Source organism: Cydia amplana, chromosome 25 (genome assembly GCF_948474715.1).
Source record: "Cydia amplana chromosome 25, ilCydAmpl1.1, whole genome shotgun sequence".
Taxonomy (NCBI): Eukaryota; Metazoa; Arthropoda; class Insecta; order Lepidoptera; family Tortricidae; genus Cydia; species Cydia amplana.
Window position 1 is genome coordinate 2,772,962 of NC_086093.1, and position 23,223 is coordinate 2,796,184.

Here is a 23,223-nt window from a genome sequence, read left to right on the forward strand (position 1 = left end):
CATCGTTGTTTATTTAACTATCTTCTTAACTGAACTTCTTATTAAAACTACGTACCTACGTGTCGCGAAGATAACATCGTCCACACTGTTAACTGCCACACCAATTTTGGTGTCTAGCCATAGTAGTTGCCGCGCACCGCTACGGAACGGACGCGTTCGCGCTTGCGCCACCTAGCGGTCATATCTGTCGTAATAGACGGGTACGTTATAGTGAATCTTCTGTACGTAGTAATATTATTTATTCTGTGGTATAACCTTATCGAGCTTATCGATGCACTAATCCCAACCCTATGCGTACGCGCACGTAAACTCACTTCTTATTGTCGTTTCCGGCTCTCGCTGCTTATAGAAAAGGAGTGGTAATTTCTATTTATTTATACCGAAAATCATTACCGTAAAGAACGAATCAATCGATATCAATTTTAGGTTTTAGTAAAAATAGAAAAATATAGGTAAACTAGATTATTTCTGAAAGTATACTTCTGAGAGATTTATAAAAAAAACCAGGAGACTTATAAAATAAATCTACGTCACGCTAAATTTTTTTGTGAAAACCACTTTTGCCTCTGTTTGCTATTAGATATTTGAAGCATTGAAAAACGTGAAAGTAATAGGTACGCAGTTGTGCTAGTTTCGAAGTTTCCAAAAAGTACTCGAAAATTTCAGATAAGTTTCACATTCATTTCGGAAATGAACAATTTCGATTCACAAACAAAAATATGAGGAATTTAAGAATTTTTAATGAGCAAAATTTTGTAATTTTGGCATTTGACATTGACGTTAGCGTCTACGTGACACATTGGTGCGATAGAGAGGGAATGCGATCGAGTTCACGCAAATCGCAAACTCTAACGTCAGTGTAAAATGCCAACTCGTGGTACGGCTAAAGTGCTGTCATTTTCATTTACATTGTTGTGTAGACCTGTGAAAATACACCAATAAACAATCCCTGAAAACAGTTATGTATCTACAAACTTACCTTTACATTAATTAGTAACCTAGCTTAGCTTTAATACACAGAAAGCATCAGTTGCCTAGTTTCGTTCCCGGGAATACTACGGGATTACGGGGATAAGACGGGATTTTGTTTTAAACATTCTTCAGGATTCCGCGAAAACATCTTATCTTTTATTGAAATGCTGAAGGATAAGAAATGGATAGCTGAGTGTTTTTCTAAGGATATTGTACAGCAGCAGAAGTTGCTCAGCGGGCATAGTGTTCAAAATGATCTTGATGCGACTTTATTGTTAGGAGAATAAGAGCGTGTCAAGGTAATTTTGAACACCTCGCCCGCTTATAAACTTTTGCTGCTGACTGTAAGTTGTATAGGATGAGTGTGGCCTTCACTATAGGGCCAGGGGGCTTAGCCAAAATGCCAATGCGGAGCAGCTAACGAAACGCTAATGTCTCTCTTTCGCACTTATATGGAAGAGGGATAGCGAGACGTTACCGTTTCTTTCGCTACGGCGCAAACGATTGGCATATTGGATAGGCCTTCTTTGCACAATGATTAGTGTTTATTCTGAGTTCATACATTTGGCACTGAACGCAAGTAACAAATGTATGAACTCGCAAAAAACACTAATCAATATACTTACTTACTGAGAATCTATGCACAAACAGATTGGTCTTCCTTGATTTTGTGACAAACTTGTCATTCAATAATCTTTTTTAATAAAAAAAAATACGATTTTAGTTCAATTAAATTGGATAAGGATGTGAAAACCGGGATTCAGGGATTCCCGGGAACCGGGATTGCGATAGATTAGTGCCTGAGACAGGTAGACTAGCGGGTTAGACCGAACCCAGACGGGGGCAACCTAAATGCAGGGCAACCCGGAGTACAAGACGTCACTAGTACCTACGAGATATCATGAAAAATGTGGTCAAAGATATAGGTAATTAACAGTGTTCGCATTAATATGATTTTGCTGTAATACCTATAATAGGATTAGAGAAAGATTAGACAAAAGTAAAAATCGTTAATTAAAATGCAAGTTTTAGGATATCATGATTATCATGTCATTCAACAAGAAACGTTATTTTAAATTATACAATGTATAGCCAAATAGCTAATATAAAGTATGAAGAAATTTGAAATTTAATATTTTGTTAACCAGATGGCGTTAGTAAATAAGATCTTTCGGTTTTATTTTTTAAATCTTACTTTTATTTCCATTGATATCTCGTTTATAAAATAACATCTGTTTTTGTACTCTTGGGTTTTTGCACCCTTAGAGTTAGAAGAAAATTATTGGTGGGGTGTTTTTCGTGTGATTTCTTGTTACGCTTTATGAAGTGCGATTTTTTAAGTATACAATAACCATAAAAGTCCAATATTCCGGTATTTCAGGATTCCGGGATTCCCGTATTCATGCCCTAGCCTAGACCACCTGTAGGGCTAAGATGGCCGTCTCTTTATCATTTGTCACGTTCTAACAAATATGTAAGTGCGAAAGTGACGCATGGCATGACCGGTGATAAAAATGCGACATGATGTGAAATGCGATCTGAACGTAATTTAGGAAAAAAGATCCAACCCAAAAAATCTGTCAAAAACGGAAGTCATTTATAATAATGACACATTTTTGTGGATGGATCCTTTTCTCTAAACTAAGTGCAACATATTGGAAAACCAATCTTCATAAAACGTAACTGTTGAAAAAGAAATTGGCCAAGGTATCGATGGAATTAGTCGAACGAAACAAAATGGCGGACGGGGTAAGCGCCATCTGGGGGCGAAGCGCCGGGTGAGACAAGCACCATCTACCGAGAGTTTTGATAACTGCGGACAGTTTTGCTGTGCTTTAGATTATATCTACACGTTCGTGTAAACTAAGGACGCTAAACACGAAGAATTTCTTACATTGAACCACCATTTTCAATCTCTATCACACGCGTATAATAATATTGCTACCCCGCAGATGATGCCGGATGTCAATGCCACTGTGCGAGTGGGACCGCAATATAATTATGCGCGTGCGATAGAGATACGGGTCAATGTACGATATTCTTCGCGCATACCATCCTTACTTTAGCAAGGTCCTTTTTCTGTAAGTTAAAATATGGTTCAATTCAATAAAAAAATATTTTATATTAAGACAAATGAGATATTTCTTAGGTAGTTATTTTAACTAAGGATGATTATGCTAAATTTTAATTGCTTGCTAAACAGAAATTACAACAGGAGTATTATTTCTAACCTATCATTAATAAAGCAATAATAAAATAATAGATGTAAAAAGTGTTACAAAATCTGATTAAAATGTACAATTTATGATACGTCCATTATTGACTATTTGATATAATTTAAAATCACAGCAAAACCTATGCAATCCACATCATCAAAAGGGGGAATAGCAGGACCACACCATTGGAATCCCCAATTGGGGTTACTCACAATCTCTGGAGATGCCTCAATCTCATAAAAAGACCTTCTGGCAAGTGGCCCAGACGATTATTGTTCAATTTCCTGCAATTGAAATAAATTGAAAAAATAATTGCATTACGACGATGCAAGGTCACCTCGTGCGGATATTAGTGACCGCGCGCTCTGATTGGGCGATTTGAAAAATCGAGCGTTCGAATTTGGAATTGTTTCCGAATGACGTAACTTTAGCAGGAGGTTTTGTATAAAAATAAATACTTACAGCCTCTCCAATGCGGTGAGCTCCAAAAATGCATCTCGCTCGATGGTGTGTATTTGGTTTTCGGATAATTGCCTGGGAAATAAATGAAAGTCATTACTAAATTGAACTTTTATGAAACCAATTTTAGTAGTAACGATCAAATTTAATGAGACCACCTACAGTTTCTAATGTCTGTAGTATTTAAACATTTGAATAAATAAGAACATTTTTATATTGCATTGGGTTAAAAATGTAATTGCACGCTATCCATATACATTTAGCATAAATGTCAAATAAGTAATTTAAAATAAACTTACAGTGTCTTTAACTCCTTTAAGTTTTGAAAATCGCTCTGGAAAATGATAGAGATGTTGTTTCCTTGGAGATCTCTGAAACAAAGAAAGTGCAATTTAGTGTAAGTCCGCTCTTAAATGAACTATAGTGGAATTATTTTTATTTGCGTCTTTTGACACATTATGACTGACGTGCCTATATAGAGATGTAACTAACCCAAATCGATTGTCACAGCAAGCGATTACAATTGGTTGGCACCTAGACTGAGGTATCGAATTGTGACGTTTAATGAATTTTTATTTTATAAAGCTAGAATTATATGTATTAAATATATTAAAAACGGGTCACTCACGTATTTCTGCGTAGTCTGCGCCGGTCCGTCACCGTAAACGCAAGCTCCTGATGATACTACTCGGTACGGAGTGAAACATGTCGAGCGTTTTTCGACTTAAAATACGTGAGTGACCCGTTTTTAATATATTTAATATGTCTCACGGAAGTTTTGTTACTAGAATTATATGGTTAATAAATAATAATAAGATATAATAAATTTAATAATACTTTGTTATAAATATCTAATAACTATTGTAATATGAATGATTTATAACAAAATTTACTTAAATTTAATAATGTTTAAAAATTTGACGTGTAAAATGTATATTTATTTATTTATTTTTATTTAATTGACTTGTTGAATTTATTTATTTCTGTCAATATTATGAATCTTTTATATAATATTTACCTTTAATTTACTTTACTTATGTAAGCCTGACCTTTTATATAATTCAATAAAATACGAATATAAGTATTTATATAATTTGCATTTTCTAAAATGATACCGTAACCTTGTCTTCAAAGTGTCTTAAATCAAATTGGAACATGCACAGGTGAACTCTCACAGCATTAGTGGTGGCGGGCACTTACGGCACTTGTACGGCACTTATGACAGTGCCGGCACTTAGTGCCACTTAGAGTGATGTAACTATTCTGACTAAGTTTAACATGTGTTGAAATGGAACTGTTTATGCATCTTGTTGGCAACTTGGTTTGTGTGATGACGGTTTGATATAGTAGAGACCGTAATGGTAACTTTGCACTTACCAAGACTCGCATTTAAGTATGTATGTGAGCTTATCTTTAATTTACTTTACCACGGACGCTGTAAAGGGTTCGAAACTTCGTGGTGTATTATAATTAAATTCATTATACGCGATATAATCCGTTTTCATGGTTTTATTTCATGTGTAACTATCGCGGTAACCGAAGATATTAAATTTACCTTTTTAGTTTTAATGGACTTGCTCTCAAACTTCACGAGAATCGGTTGATAAAAGTGATCTGTATATGTGTAATCTAAAGGAGAACGCTGGCTACGCTCATGGTTCAATTTTGGAAACTTTCGCTTGCTCACGTATCAATATTAGCACGAGGATAAACAACAACTTTGCCCCCCTCGTAAAAATAATAACTATTGCCCAAGCTGAAATGGAGACGCGTCGCGTAATCGCATAACAAATACTTGTAATTTTTTTTCTAATTACATATAATTGTTAACAACTTTGGGAACAAATCAAATTATTTTTGTTTTTTTTTAAGTAGTCACACTACTGTGTATAAATAATAAACTGAAATAGATGTCATATATTAAAGAAAAAATGTCGAAGCCCTCTCGATTGTTTAATTAGAAAAATATACATTAGGTAGTTGATAAGTTTAGAACTTTAGATAGCTTGACAGCATGCAATATCTCGCCGCATTTTCGATCTTCTTTTCTAACTTTCTAGGTATACATATATAATTCGTTATAAGTTATAAATGTAAAACTCCAAGCATGAAACTTTATCATAATTGGCCGACAAACTGTAACGTTTTGAATATATCAATTAAGTTCAATAAAAGCTCATTTAGTTTACAATCTGTACACGCTCAAGTTGGCTGTAAAACTGTTTATTGCGACCATAAGTCCGATAGAGCTCCGAAAATGTATAGAAATGACCAAACAGTATAAAGAAGTATGTAATACTATTGTGTTATGCTATTAGAAACCGTGCGAGCTATTTGGAATTATGGAAAACATGAAAATATGAACACTGATTTAAGTTTCACGAGTTTCATACATTATGATTTATATACATACTTTAATTTTAAATGACTTTCGAATTTTCCGATGTTCCAGATCATTATTCAATGTAAACGAAAAAACGAGTATCTGTGGAAAAACCGGCGATATTCGGTTGGTAGAATTCCTGCATACTTATATATTTACTAGCTGTTGCCCGCGACTTCGTACGCGTGGATTTGTATATTGGTGGTTATATATTCTACATTAGCTTAGAACATTATGCAGCAAGAGATTGCGGTAGGACGGTTAATCATTTCTTAATTATTAATATTATACAATGCATGAGACTTGTCTTTCACAACCTACTAAGTTTCAAGCCCCTAACTGAATAAAATTGTCCTCGATATAATCCCTCTAAACCCCCTTAGAAGATTTTCATGTCCTCTATTTAATAAAACCTACTACCTAACTACCTATTTACGAAGTTTCAAGTTCCTAGCTTTAAATACAATTTGCACCCTAAGACGAACTTTCATCCCCTTTTTAACCCCCTTAGGGGTTGAATTTCCAAAAACGTTGCAATTACTTTTTTTGTAATCGGCTATTATGCCTTTCTAAGAAGTTTCAAAGCATTTGTAATGGATTCAAACATTCAACGCCTGTTTAACCCTGTTAGGGGATGAATTATACAAAACGCTGAAATTACTTTCCTGTATTTTAGTAATATCCCGAAATACAAAGATTCAAGTCCCGCGTTCGAAAAAATGTTTGATATCCATACAAACTTTCAACCCCTTTTTCACCACTTTAGGGGATGAATATTCAATAACGCTGAAATTAGTTTTCTTGTATTTTAATAACATATATATTTACGAAGTTTCAAGTTCCTAGCTTAAAATAAAATTTGAACTCCATACAAAATTTCAACCCCTTTTTAACCCTGTTAGGGGATTTACAAAACGCTGAAATAACTTTTCCTGTCTTCTAATAATATCCCCAAATACAAAAATTCAAGTCCCGCACTCTCAAAAATATTTGATATCCGTACAAATTTTCAACCCCATGTTTTACCACCTTGGGGGATGAATTTTTAAAAACGCTGAAATTTGTTTTCTTGTATCTTAATTCAATACCTTTTTGCAAAGTTTCAAGTTCCTAACTTAAAATAAAATTTGTACCTTAAAACGAACTTTCATCGCCTTTTTAACCCCCTTAGGGGTTGAATTTCCAAAAGCGTTGCAATTACTTTTTTTTGTAATCGGCTATTATGCCTTTCTAAGAAGTTTCAAAGGATTTGTAATGGATTCAAACTTTCAACCCCTGTTTAACCCTGTTAGGGGATGAATTATACAAAACGCTGAAATTACTTTTCCTGTATTTCAATAATATCCCGAAATACAAAGATTCAAGTCCCGCGTTCGAAAAAATGTTTGATATCCATACAAACTTTCAACCCCTTTTTCACCACTTTAGGGGATGAATATTCAAAAACGCTGAAATTACTTTTCTTGTATTTTAATAACATATATTTTTACGAAGTTTCAAGTTCCTAGCTTAAAATAAAATTTGAACTCCATACAAACTTTCAACCCCTTTTTAACCCTGTTAGGGGATGAATTTTACAAAACGCTGAAATAACTTTCCCTGTCTTCTAATAATATCCCAAAATACAAAGATTCAAGTCCCACACTCTCAAAAATATTTGATATCCGTACAAATTTTCAACCCCATGTTTTACCACCTTAGGGGATGAATTTTTAAAAACGCTGAAATTTGTTTTCTTGTATCTTAATTCAATACCTTTTTGCAAAGTTTCAAGTCCCTAGCTTAAAATAAAATTTGCACCGTAAGACGAACTTTCATCCCCTTTTTAACCCCTTAGGGGTTGAATTTCCAAACACGTTGCAATTACTTTTTTTTGTAATCGGCTATTATGCCTTTCTAAGAAGTTTCAAAGCATTTGTAATGGATTCAAACTTTCAACCCCTGTTTAACCCTGTTAGGGGATGAATTTTACAAAACGCTGAAATTACTTTTCCTGTATTTTAATAATATCCCGAAATACAAAGATTCAAGTCCCGCGTTCGAAAAAATGTTTGATATCCATACAAACTTTCAACCCCTTTTTCACCACTTTAGGGGATGAATATTCAAAAACGCTGAAATGAGTTTTCTTGTATTTTAATAACATATATTTTTTTGAAGTTTCAAGTTCCTAGCTTAAAATAAAATTTGAACGCCATACAAATTTTCAACCCCTTTTTAACCCTGTTAGGGGATGAATTTTACCAGACGCTGAAATAACTTTTCCTTTCTTCTAATAATATTCCCAAATACAAAGATTCAAGTCCCGCACTCTCAAAAATATTTGATATCCGTACAAATTTTCAACCCCATGTTTTATCACCTTGGGGGATGAATTTTTAAAAACGCTGAAATTTGTTTTCTTGTATCTTAATTCAATACCTTTTTGCAAAGTTTCAAGTACCTAGCTTAAAATATAATTTGCACCCTAAGACGAACTTTCATCCCCTTTTTAACCCCCTTAGGGGTTGAATTTCCAAACACGTTGCAATTACTTTTTTTTGTAATCGGCTATTATGCCTTTCTAAGAAGTTTCAAAGCATTTGTAATGGATTCAAACTTTCAACCCCTGTTTAACCCTGTTAGGGGATGAATTTTACAAAACGCTGAAATTACTTTTCCTGTATTTTAATAATATCCCGAAATACAAAGATTCAAGTCCCGCGTTCGAAAAAATGTTTGATATCCATACAAACTTTCAACCCCTTTTTCACCACTTTAGGGGATGAATATTCAAAAACGCTGAAATGAGTTTTCTTGTATTTTAATAACATATATTTTTTTGAAGTTTCAAGTTCGTAGCTTAAAATAAAATTTGAACTCCATACAAACTTTCAACCCCTTTTTACCCTGTTAGGGGATGAATTTTACAAAACGCTGAAATAACTTTCCCTGTCTTCTAATAATATCCCTAAATACAAAGATTCAAGTCCCGCACTCTCAAAAATATTTGATATCCGTACAAATTTTCAACCCCATGTTTTACCACCTTGGGGAATGAATTTTTAAAAACGCTGAAATTTGTTTTCTTGTATCTTAATTCAATACCTTTTTGCAAAGTTTCAAGTTCCTAGCTTAAAATAAAATTTGCACCATAAGACGAACTTTCAACCCTTTTTTAACCCCCTTAGGGGTTGAATTTCCAAAAACGTTGCAATTACTTTTTTTGTTATCGGCTATTATGCCTTTCTAAGAAGTTTCAAAGCATTTGTAATGGATTCAAACTTGCAACCCCTTTTTAACCCTGTTAGGGGATGAATTTTCAAAAACGCTGAAATTACTTTTCCCGTCTTATAATAATATCCCCATATACAAAGTTTCAAGTCCAACACTCACAAAAATATTTGATCTCCATACAAACTTTCAACCCCTTTTTCACCACCTTGGGGGATGAATTTTCGAAAACGCAGAAATTAATTTTCTTGTTTTTTAATATAGTACATTTTTACGAAGTTTCAAGGTCCTAGCTTAAAATAAAATTTGCACCCCAGGACAAAGTTTCATCCCCTTTTTTACCCCCTTAGAGGTTGAATTACCTAAAACGTCGCAATTACTTATTTTTTTGTCATCGGCTATTATGCCTTTCTAAGAAGTTTCAAAGCATTTGTAATGGATTCAAACTTTCAACCCCTTTTTAACCCTGTTAGGGGATGAATTTTCAAAAACGCTGAAATTACTTTTCCCGTCTTATAATAATATCCCCATATACAAAGTTTCAAGTCCAACACTCACAAAAATATTTGATCTCCATACAAACTTTCAACCCCTTTTTCACCACCTTGGGGGATGAATTTTCGAAAACGCAGAAATTAATTTTCTTGTTTTTTAATATAGTACATTTTTACAAAGTTTCAAATTCCTCGCTTGAAATAAAACTTGCACCCCATACAACCTTTCATCCCCTTTTTAACCCCCTTAGGGGTTGAATTTTTCAAAATCGCTTCTTATCTCTCGTACACTTTATAAATTCAACCTAGTGTGCAAATTTCAACTTTCTAGCTTTTGTAGTTTCGGCTCTGCGTTGATGAATCAGTCAGTCAGTCAGTCAGTCAGGACACTTGCATTTATATATATATATAGATAATATCTGGGAGACCGAGCTTTGCTCAGAAAACAAATATAAAAACTCAAAAATGCGCGTTTTCCCAGAGATAAAACCTAGCTACATCGATTTTTCGCCCCCGAAAACCCCCATATAGCAAATTTCATCGAAATCGTTAGAGCCGTTCCTGAGATCCCCGAAATATATATACCTATTAATAAATAGATATACTTACAAGAATTGCTCGTTTAATAGTAGTTTATGCAACAGTGATATAATAAGGGTTCTTAAAATTCAAGGGTCGAAGTTACAAAACGAGACGTAGTCGAGTTTTGTAAAAAAAAGACCCGAGAATTTTAAGAACCAATTATGAGCTGTTGCATACATTACTTTTTCTATGACAGCTGCAGCAAAAAAAAAAAAAAAAGTCGAGTTTTGTAAAAAAAGACCCGAGAATTTTAAGAACCAATTATGAGCTGTTGCATACATTACTTTTTCTATGACAGCTGCAGCAAAAAAAAAAAAAAAAAAAAAAAAAAAAAAAAAAAAAAAAAAAAAGAGAGAGTTATTATTAAAAACAAGAGTTATTATTAAAAAAAAAGAGTTATTATTAAAAAAAAGAGTTATTATTAAAAAAAAAGAGTTATTATTTAAAAAAAAATGAGTTATTATTTAAAAAAAAAAGAGTTATTATTGTAAATGAAAACATACCTCTTTCAATCAAGATGATCGGAACTTGTATCTTTAAAAAAAATAAAGCAGTTGTATTATACTCATAAGATGACTGCTAGCAGTCATCTTATGAGCCTATAGACAAAGCATTCAAATGACATTGCTTTAGATATCACTGTCAGTCATTTAATTGACACATTTAAGTGCTGGAGTAGAAAAAGGTATTAGATTTATTGTAAATGTCATATTAGAATGATGTTTAAAATAGACTCTTATAGTTTAATGTTTTGCACAACCGGCAACCGTATCTTAACTGGGCTAAATGTCACCTTCAGTATCTTTGTTTTTTCAAATTGTGTGTCCAACGAAGTAAACCTAGTAGTTTACGAACGTACCTTTGACCCTAAAAGCCAGTTGTAACTGAATAGAACTTTCTCGCGCTACATACAGTCGCCATCAGATATATCGGAGCGCCCGAGGCGCCCAAAAATATCTGAACACGCACTCTAACGCCTTGACAATAGAGGCGTGTACAGATATTTTGTGAGCGCGTCGGCTGCTCCGATATATCTGATGGCGACTGTATAACAATCCTTTTACTTCCCACCTTAACCTCGAGCCGCCCAATGTACATTAGGATGTACACTCAGTTTCGATGGAATGTCAACCTTAATTAATAACAAAGAAGGTAGCGTTTCATTTGTCTCGTAAAATTTTAAAAAACAAAAAGGTTCAAACTTCCTTGTCTATAATTTTGTATGGTGGGCGGCGCGAGGTTAAAGTTTGTAAACAATCGTAAATGGTACGATAATGTTAAGCTTTCGCTGTATATGGCTCACTAACTGTACAAAGCGTGCAATTAGTTTTACTATCATCACAGAATAAATAATAGTACTAGGTACAGAAGACTCACTCTCTAACAAAACGCGTCTGTTACGATCAGCACAGATATGGCCGCTAGGTGGCGACAGCGCCACGCGCGGATTATGGTTTTCCCCAAAATTGGGGCCGAACCGAACGGATGTACTTTTAGCTACCTGTAGCAAAGCGACGAAATCGCGGAGTGAGACACGCCTGCTATCGTTTTATAGTCATATGGGTCACTAACTATTTATAGTATTTTAGTCTCACTTCGCGCCGGGGCGGGGCAGAGTAATTTTTGGACATGCGAAATTACAGTTATAATTAATTTTCAGTTATAGCTTATCATCTATGTAACAACAGTAACTTAATCAAATACTTAATAATTTATTAAAAAAAGTGACTTTGTCCGCTGACCCATTGCCCATAACAGAGGACAATCTAGCTTATTAGCTATCACGTTTATAGAAACACTTACGCTACAGCAATGCTTACCCAGGCATCTTGCTTATTGCTACAGCAGAAAGTGTTTCTACAACTACATACACATACATATAATCACGCCTATTTCCTGGAGAGGTAGGCAGAGACCACGGATTTCCACTTGCTACGATCCTGACATACCTCTTTCGCTTCCGTTACTTTCATAACATTCCTCATACACGCTCGCCGGTTTAGGGTGCTCTTGACCTGGCCTTTCCTCAGGATTTCCCCGATCTGATCAGAGAAAGCCCGCCGAGGTCTGCCCTTCCAACTCCCTCTTCTACTGCTCCCTTATACACTCTCTTTGTCAGCCTTCTTTCACTCATTCTTTCCACGTGTCCAAACCTTCTCAACATACCTTTCTCAATTTTTGTCACTACATCTTCGTTAAGTCCACACTTTTTCCTTCTCACACTGTTTAGTGTTTGTTTAGGTCGTTTCTCAAAAAGTTGGCACCGCCAGGTTAAAAATGATTTTCAAAAATTATGCATTTTCGCATTTTTTTTTATTGAGATCGTTAAAAGGCAACTTAAACTATTAGAAAATGTGGAAGGGAAGCAATTCCTTCAATTAGTTTAGAAGATATAGGCGTTTGAAAATTCAGGTGAATGACATCAAGGACAGGTGAAAGATATTTTGTCCCCAGGTTATCGATAGTAGAAGCAGGTTATCGAGAAATAAGTACAAATTCCACTGAAAATATTGACACGTTATCGAGAGGCTCCATTAACCTGTGTCCGTTGACGTTAACCTGGTTTCTTGTCATCATTCACCTGAAATGAGTGTCATTCACCTGTCCATCACATAATTTTCAATGCCTTATAAAAATAATCGAAAAATGTGTCATTTTCTATAAAAAGGGACCTTATTGTCCACTACGATGATTACAATAGTAGGTTAAAATTTTGGATGGCAGGACTTGGGAGGGCAGTACCCAAGATAGAGCTGATGCTGAACCCTCGCAGTACCTAGTGGAACTCAGGTTTGGTGCAACATAGACACACGCTGTTTTGGTCATTCGACACGTCTTGATGAGCACTTGGGAGAGCAGTACCCAAGATAGAGCTGATGCTGAACCCTAACAGTACCTACTGGAACTTAGGTTTGATGCAACATAGACACACGCTGTTTTGGTCATTCGACACGTCTTGATGAGGACTTGGGAGGGCAGTACCCAAGATAGAGCTGATGCTGAACCCTCGCAGTACCTAGTGGAACTCAGGTTTGGTGCAACATAGGCACACGCTGTTTTGGTCATCCAACACGTCTTGATTAGCACTTGGAAAAGCGGTACCCAAGATAGAGCTGATGCTGAACCCTCGCAGTACCTAGTGGAACTCAGGTTTGGTGCAACATAGACACACGCTGTTTTGGTCATTCGACACGTCTTGATGAGGACTTGGGAGGGCAGTACCCAAGATAGAGCTGATGCTGAACCCTCGCAGTACAAGTGGAATAGACTTGGTGCATCATAGGTATACGCTGTTTTGGTCATCCAACACGTCCTGGAAGAGCAGTAGGTCCGGGTCATAGTCCAAGTCCGGGTCCGAGTCCGGGCCCAAGTCTGGGTCCGGGTCCCATCCCCAGTCCCAGTCCAAGTCGAAATCGAAATCGCCAAACGTGTACTATGCGTCGTTGAAGAGTTCTGTTCTGATCATCATCAGCAGTTCCACTTCATCAAATGCGACAGTTTTTAATGAAAATGCTTGATTTTCTGATGAAAATTCAAAAGTATATACGCATACCTTTAATATTTGAGGAGTTCCCTCGATTCCTCATGGATCTCATCATCAGAACTCGAGCTTGACAAAAATGTAACTTACAAACTTAACTTGTTTAACAAACATAACAAAGAGGACAAATCGCCAAACGTGAACTATGCGTCGTTGAAGAGTTCCGTTCTGATCTTCATCAGCAGTTCCACTTCATCAAATGTCACTTTTTTGAATGTATATGCTTGATTTGTAAATAAAAACACAAAACTCACTATATGTATGCCTTTAAGATTTGAGGAGTTCCCTCGATTCTTCATGGATCTCATTATCAGAACTGACCTCTCTCTCTCGCCCGTCATCTCATCACACAATAAAAAAATTGAGCATGTTTTCACCTTTTTACAAAACATTTTAATATGTCTAAAACTAAAAACCCTCATAAGGTACCTTTTCCCATGGGACGTCACAAATCTACTTAATCACTGTTTGAGTATATGTAACGTGGATTTAAAATAGTTATCGTTCACCTGTCATATGGCAAGTGAATGACGCTTCATTCACCTGCTATTGCATCATTCACCTGACTTTTTTGGCCAGGTTAACGAGACGTAAGACAAAAGTACATAAATTTGAATAATATGCAGCTTTAACAGACAGGATAGTTTTTATTCCTAAATTAACACACAAAAGCGATATAACCGCTATACAATTATATAGTTACGAGTATTAGTTGTGGTATCAGTGACATTAACCTGCCGCAAAATCTCATCCACCTGGCAGTTTTAGCCAGGTGGACGATATGCAGGTGATGGGGAAAATGGCAGTTATATCGCGAATACACAAAATGTATTAGCTTGATGACCTCCATACTTAGGCATATAAAACTAAACTATTGATTACGTTACATATCTTAATAGTAATGCGATAGGATACCCAATTAGCAAGATATCCTCGCCAGGATAAAGAGTACTTACCCATTACAAACTCCAATTTCCGATACTTTGTCGTTTGTGTTTTAATTGCGGAGCACAATAACCACGTCGTCGTCCTACCAGGTGATAGCTGATGACTGACGGCTTCGGCTCGTGCGGAGTGATACGGGAAAGGTGCGGTGGGGGTTATACAATCGTCGTGAACGTGACGCGACAGGTGAATGTCAAGAATTGCCTTGGACAAACTTTGAAGCCGAATAACTTAAAATATAACCATAATATTGTTATGCGACAGTAATACTTTAAAAGTGAAGGATATATGTTAATAAAATACAGCAATGACGTTAAATTAAGTCAATAATTTGTGTGGTTTTCATAGCTTGGAACATCAGTACCTCGCGTTGGGACACGACAGGTTAGCGGATAAACGTAGTTACAATATATTTTTTTGTAATCAATATTTATTAAATCTTTTTCAAAGTATTAGGCCTCTGTGTAAAAAGTCTCTCTAAATATGTGTTAAAATTTTATATATAAAAATTATACATAATGAAAAAAAAGTTCTAACATAAACCTATTGACAGGTGGCGGTGCCAACTTTTTGAGAAACGACCTTTAGTGCTTCTAGTCTAGTACCTAGATACTCGTATTTGCCATTTTATAAATCACCCCGCTTTTGAAGTTATCCCAATGCACCTATACCTATAAAAGATGATTCACTTAAACAACGTATTCGGTTTTACCTATACATATATGTACTCGTATGCCTGATATGCCTATATTTGACTTTAATACACATTTGACAGTTAATGAATGTATAACATATAATAAATTTATTAAATAATAAAATTAACATAATATACTTACATCGGTCATCATAATTTAATTACTTGTACGCATTTATATTGGTATAATTATAAATCAGTTATTACCGACTGTAGCAGTAAACTAATTAATTAAATCAATTCTACAGGATGACATTGATAACGAGCATATAAAAAAAAATAGAAACTTGATTATTAAAGTTTTAGACTGCAGTATGGATAACTGTCTTACTTAAGTAATTAAATTAGGCCCAGCGTCATCGGCACCATGCCAAAGGGGCGCAATTTCTTAGATTTATTTAATTTTATTTAGTATTAGTTTTTAGTTTTAATTAAGTTTTATTTTATAGATACGTTAGTATTTTTTTACAATTAATTACTTCTAACCTATTAATAATAAATTTATTTTAAAAGTTATAAATATTAAATTATAAACAGAAAATTACTGTACAAGTTTTTAGCTTTTACCAATTTTCACGTACATTATAATATGTCCAAACCGAACATCCGAAGTAACATGGGTGACAATTATCGATTGTATCGATCATATAATAATAGATTTAGTGTCTAACAACGATCAATAATGGTTATAATGCCAAACAGCGATTCTAGTCACTTTATAAACTTCACCCTGTATAACTTTGACTCTCAACTTTCATATAAATTTTATTTGTATGTAAATCGTACAGCCCGTGGGAGTAATGAATTAATCGCTTTATGAGGCTTGTTTCATTGCCATATCCGTTCGAGAGTCGTTTTATTACTGTCGGTACACTTTCATTGGTACCGGTAGGTAATTATCAATTACTTATATTACGATAGATAATTATGAACAATGAAAGTTAACAGGGATATATTGCTTCGCACGGATTAACAAATTATACATAAACCTTTCTCTTGAATCACTTTATCAATTTAAAAAAAACCGCATCAAAATCCGTTGCGTAGTTTTAAAGATCTAAGCATACAGGCAGACAGACAGACAGAGGGAAGCGACTTTGTTTTATACTATGTAGTGATGATGATGATACCAAGTCCGAACTACCATATCTCGGTAATTAAAGCACAATAGTTGGTCAACTATCAATAGCAAGAGTGATAGAGAGGTTAGATAACAAAATTTCGACTCTCTCGTTTGCGGTAGACCCTTACATTGTGAAGGATGGCAGTGGCGCCCCGTACGCCGAGTTTCGCGTAATATTCCCTATTGAAATAATTAAAATATCTCGTCGAGCGGTTATTATCATGTTTAATTATGTTGTAATTTAATTGAAGTATTTAATCGTATCGATATAAAACGTATCGCAATCGTTTCTCAAAAGAGTGCCGACTTCACAAGATGAAATAAAAATATAATAAAGAAGGCTAATTGTTTAGGGTTTCGTACAGCTAGGTATACAGTTAAGTGGAGTCCAGACGAGACAATTTTTCGCCAATCTGATGAAATTGTCCGATCGAATCAGGCCGTGCGGACGCAAACGCCAATTTGATTCCCCGATCAAATCAGCAGGTGCGGACACAAAAATGCCAATTTTCGAAGTTAGTATCTATGGAATGCAAATTGGTGTTTAAATTGTGTATACGTGTGGACGCTAGATGAGATTGGCGCCAATTATATTCCTGATCAAATCGGTCGATTTGCCCAGCTCGTCTGGATACGGCTTTAACTTGCAAATTCTGTTGTGAAAAAAGAGGATTTATTTTATTGGAATGATATGATTTTAGTTTTTTTTAATTACATTTTGTAAATGACATTAGGTACATAAGAAAATAATTCTTAAATTTTTGTCAACCTATGTTTAGGCCATCCTGTATCGATCGCTTTTAGTCACTTATCCTGTGTATTATGTCGTTAAATACCTACCCTATTTCTAGACAATCTACATATTTTCCATAGCGTCACAGCCACATTTCCATAAGGAACCCCGGGGCCAGCGATTAAAATATCTCAATCGATTGCCGGCCGAAGCGGCAATGACGATCCGCTAATTGCGCGTGTAATTGTTGGACAAACATGGCCGACTTAATACAAGTACGGTTGGGGCTATGTGGGTGCTATCGATATCGATAGATTAAGAGCCTCACCAGGCGTGGCTCACTCCGCGATTTCGTCGCGACGCTACAACTACCTACAAGTACATGCGGCCCACACCAATTTCGGTGTATAGCCATAGTAGTTGCCGCGCACCGCTACGGAAAGGACGCCTGCTCGCGTTGCGCCACCTAGCGGTCATATCTGTCGTAATACACGCGTTCTGTTAGAGAGTGAATCTTCTGTACCTAGTACTATTATTTATTCTGTGGCCTCACGAACACGAACCCGTCTCCAAAAAGCCGCTATCATACAATCGAAATTACCCTTTCATTTTAAAACGGCATGCTGAAGTAACATGTAAGCATGTAACTCAGCATGGATATTTAAATGGGTAACATACTCGTATAAATGACAACAGAGACTCGCGCCTGCAGTCAAACTGTGCAAACAGTTTTGCAGGAAACTGTATTAGATTATAAGTTTATTTCATGTATTAAACGTAAAACATTAAAACATTCATAATAACAAATAAATAAAATAAACAAACAAAAATATCGTCTGATAATTGGCTCAATTTTTTAATACGAATTAAATAGAGCAAGTAGTAGATTTGTACAAAAATAGTTGACTGGCTCTATTTCTTTGTATAACAATTATTAGCAAAAGAAAAGATACACCAAAACTACACATAGATATTAATTTTGTATTAAACAGAAACGTCTGCGAACAATGCTATTAAGCTTCGAAATAAATTAAAAGTGAAATTCACTGTCTTGGGTGGTACTTGAACCCACTACCACTGGATCACTAGTACAGTAAACCTAATCAACCCGCGACGGGACGGACGCGCGAGACAGTACGCTGCTGCCGTTTTATTCGTAAAAATACAAAATGTCACTCAATAATATAGAAAGTGATGTGCAAAAAGTGCTACAGAATGTGTCTAACCTGGTGGAAAAAGTGAAATGTCTAGAAAACGTTATTAGTGAGCAAAATGCTAAAATATCAAATCAGTCTCTGCTAATACGCGAGCTAACATGCAAAATAGATGGGAATCAATCCACCCCCAAATCTCAGCCGAAAAAACCAACCGTTACACCGGCAATAACACAGCCGCGTCCAGTGCGCCAAGCGCGCCTCAACGCAACTGCAGCTATAAACCGTGCTACGCAAGGCAGAAAATTGAATGCGCTCGCGACGCCTCCGACACCGGCTACAGATGTAACTGACGCGAACACAGCAGTAGATACGAAATGTGAGCCACCTACATCGTCCGAAGAAAAAAACATCTCTTCGCAAACGGAGTCAGGATTATTTAACCCTGAACTAACACCAAAATCTTTAAGTACAACGACAATCATCTCGGACGTTGCCGAAAATGAATATGATGACAATGCGTGGGAAGAACAGAAGTCCCGAAAGAAAAATCGAAAAAGCATCCGAAGAGCAGCAATAAAAGGCTCCGGAGCCGCAGATCCAGATTTACAAACAATGGACAGAGTGAAGCGCATTCATGCATGCTTTTTTAAAACCAACACTACCGCGGAAACCCTACTACGCTACATGAAGAAGAAAAATGACTGTGAGGCATACAAAGTGGAGCAAATAACTCTGAAACACAATTACTACGCTTCTTTCTCCATAACATTACCTTACGAGAAATACGATTACTTCATGGACCCTAGCAGCTGGCCACCGGGAATCTCAGTCAGCGAGTGGTTTCGCCGCAGCGCCCGGCGTGCGAGGAGCCCGCCCGCCACTGCTGCATCCAGACAGCAGGATCCAACACGACAAAGCTAGTGACTATGATGTCCATGAACATTCTCCAAAACAAACGCGATGTCGGGATAGCCCATCCAATCTCAACACAAAGTCTGAGCCGTTTATCACTCAATTTGGTGGTATCAAAACGACGAAACTGACAATCGACACAAAACAAATTAGTGTAATTCATCAGAACGTTAATCGATTAAAAAACAAAACCTACAAATTGGAGTGTGAGCTCGAACTCCTTAAAGGAAGTGATGTTCTCTGCATTTCTGAACACTGGTTATCACCATCTGAGATAGGATCCATCAATATAACAAACTTCAAACTTAGCGCTAAATTCTGCAGATCTAAACATCGAGGTGGCGGAGTATGCATCTTCACCAGGTCTTCGTTCTTAACAATAGAGCGCCAGGAAGTGTCTGCCCTCTGTCAAGAAATGGATTTCGAGGCGTGCGCAATTGAGCTTATTGGACTAAATGTGATAGTTATATGTGTGTATAAACCACCGCCCCAACCAGGTGAGAAAAGTAACTTCTTAACGTTCCTTAATAAATTTAATCAGTTAATCGAGCTTCAATTATTAAAACAATATAAAGTGCTCATTGTGGGTGACTTCAATGTAGATTTATTAACAAATACTTCGGAAAAAAAATCATTACTTGATTCTGTAACGTCAGCGGGATTAAAGCCACTTGTGTCTTCTCCCACAAGAATTTGTAAAACCAGAGCGTCATGCATAGATCACGCCTATTCGAACATGTCAACTCATGAAATTGTTAGCGCAAAATCCTATGAGATGCACTTATCTGACCACAAATGTATAATTATAACCTTTCAAATTGACAAAACTTATCAATGTAATAATATTATATGGAAACGACTTTTTTCTAGCTACAATATAGACCAATTTAATTTAAGCCTAACTAACTATGACTGGAACTCTGTTTTAAATAAACCTGTTTGTATAAACCGAACTGTTAACTCTGTTCTTGACATCATCACCTATTATTTCAACCTACATTTTCCAATAAGGAAATATCCCCAAAACAGTGTAACAAAGTCTTGGGTAAACGACTCAGTAAGGGTTTTACGCTCACATTTGCGAAGCATTAAAAAACAAATATGTAATAGCCCTGACGACTGTCATTTACCTCAGGACCTGTTAAAAATTGAAACTGCTTATTTTAATGAGTTATGTACGGCCCGGAGGGATTGTATTAATAAATCAATAGCCAACAGTAATAATATCAGCCGTACGGCATGGCGTGTCATCGCTACCGAGACCGGTAAGAGTGTAAACAAAGGCGATGCGCTCCAAATACTGATAAGCAAATCAGCTGGTCAGAGTGAAGCACAGCGATGCGCCGCCGTAGCTACTGACCTAAACCGGTTTTACGTTGATGCAAATAGGAACTATAATGCTCAAACTAATATCCTCTTAGCGCTTCAATATCTTAACAAGCAAATTGAGCGACACATACGCGAATTTCAATTCAAAGGCTTTTCCCGCCAACAGGTGGCAAAGGTTGTCCAAATAATTAAACGGAAAAGCTCAACAGATATCAACGATATGTCGACCCGGCTATTCGATATACTTCCATCATTTGTTATAGATATTTCGCCGTGTGCCTGCTATACGGCCACAATTCAAAAATTTTAATTTTCTGGATTATTGCAGATTCGTATTCAAAATTGTTCAATTTACGACCTTATTTCGAGAGCCATAGCAAAAAAGGTCTTTAAGAGCCTTTTTCTCACAAGTGGCCTTATGGATTTGACCATAAATAGTCAGACGATTCCCTGCAATACAGCCACTTGCCAGTCTGCCGTCTGGCGTTCGTACGTGAACTGACGGCCCTTTTGAGTTGTGGCTATATAGCACACGTTTTAAATGAAGCTTTTGAGTTGCGTCCTAGAAAATAATAATTAGTTGAGTGATAATTACGATGAATCACTATAAATATAAAAGAAACAAACGGCAATTGGTTGTGTCACAGCAGTAAGTATTACACTTATTATTACAAAATTACCAGCTCGCCACCGAAACTACCACAACGCAACAAAATGATTAAGCAAATCTCAACTTTGTTTTCTTACAAGTGCGGTTCAATATGGCTCATCAGTGAGGGTCGTGAGCCTAATACATATTTTTACCCGTCTGAAGAAAGATAAGTATTGAGCATGTTTTCGAAGAGTGTGTATGTATTTAACTAACATTTTATTGTATATAATATTCATCATCATCATCATCCTGGCGTCAATCCCAGCTGTGCCCCCGCGCGGGGCGCGAGGACCCGGGGTCCGCCTTCCGACTCCTTCGTGTCCACTTTGCCCGGTCTTCGGCGTCCCTGGTGGTGAGTCCGTTGGCACGCATGTCCTCCTTAACGACATCAAGCCATCGCTTCCTGGGCCAGCCTTTTCTTCCCGTACCGGGAGGAGGCGGCATGGCCAGGCATTCGTTACCAACGTAACTTGCCGGTCTGCGCGAGACGTGGCCATACCAACGAAGGCGGCACTCTTGCAGTTTGTCAGCGATGTCACGGACGCCAAGACTACCCCGGATGTGGGCGTTTCGGACGCGATCCTTGCGTGAAACTCCGCACATCCACCGCAGCATCTTCATTTCCGTGACACGCAGTTCCTGCTTGTGCCGCTCTAGTAAAGGCCAAGTCTCGCTGCCTTATTGTATATAATATTATATGTGTCTAATTCTATAGCACGCTTTACTGCCAATAATATGCAACGGATTTTATTGTGTGAGGTAAATTACTAACTGTGTTCGGGATGGTTGTATTCGGGATGGTGTCATAATATTGAAATTTTGTTAAATATTATAATAACTGCTTTTATTTTGGGGACTTTGGCGCCAAAAATTAAATCACGACGATTAAATCAAGTCGTTACTTTGATATATTTACATTTACTTATTTGATAATGGTAAAGGCATTTTCGTGGTAATGACTGTGTTTAATGTTTTTTTCGGTGTGTGTCCTAGCTATTCAATTTATTTCCATTAAAATGATTTTATGAAGAATGATAGAAACTAGATATAGCTATGTTTTATATGCTTGCTTGTTTTAGATCTAACATTTCGAGGACTACGAGTAGATCTGCTAATACACGTAATGCCACCTCGGACAGTCTCTCTCGTGTGACACCTTTGTCAAAAGCGAAGGATTCACCAGAAAACAGAATTACCTATGATTAAGTTTAGTGTCCAGTAGTTACGTGTTATTGATGTGTATTGTGTAAGTACTAAATATTGGCCTTTTAAAGGAAAATATACAGCAATTTACTACCTTTGTATTTTGTAAGTCTACTTAAAGAAGACTGATTATTACATACGTTGATTCTACTAAAGTAACGAAAACAAAATATTTTGTATATCAACGCTTTTTTTATTAGTGCTAAGTTGAAATACATTGTGATATTCGTTATTTCTTGTACTAATTACTTATAAGAAGTTACCTACTTGTAAGAATTAACTTACTGAATGCATTATAATAAATAAATTGCCTGCAATGTTCTTAAAGATGTCGATTTCACAAATTAGCAAGGAACAGTATTGTGTTTTGATTTCTTATTTTATAATATAGTAGGTATTCTAAATACTTTTTATTATTTTGAATGTTTTAAAAAAGAAGTTTCAAAGTTTTATTTGTTCAAATTTTATAAAGAACCTTTTAAACAATTAATATTATTTGGTAATGACATGGTATAATGTTGCTGATTATAAGCTAGTTACACATATTATCGCGTACAGTAATCTTGTTCCTATCAAAGTTGATAAAATAAAGGGATTTTAACTATTTTGGTGTTT

The 23,223-nt window shown here is 36.1% G+C and overlaps 1 protein-coding gene across 1 annotated transcript in view; it reads right to left on the bottom strand.

The window, feature by feature from the left end:
* LOC134659883 (protein slit-like) overlaps positions 1 to 23,223 on the bottom strand; it is an 87,297-nt gene that overhangs the window by 29,718 nt on the left and 34,356 nt on the right. Inside the window, exons 2-4 of the mRNA XM_063515591.1 lie at positions 3,947 to 4,018; positions 3,651 to 3,722; positions 3,401 to 3,472 (exon numbers count right to left, since the gene is read on the bottom strand). Coding sequence (XP_063371661.1) covers positions 3,401 to 3,426 — 26 coding nt within the window. The 5' untranslated portion in view covers positions 3,427 to 3,472; positions 3,651 to 3,722; positions 3,947 to 4,018. The remainder of the gene's footprint in view (positions 1 to 3,400; positions 3,473 to 3,650; positions 3,723 to 3,946; positions 4,019 to 23,223) is intronic.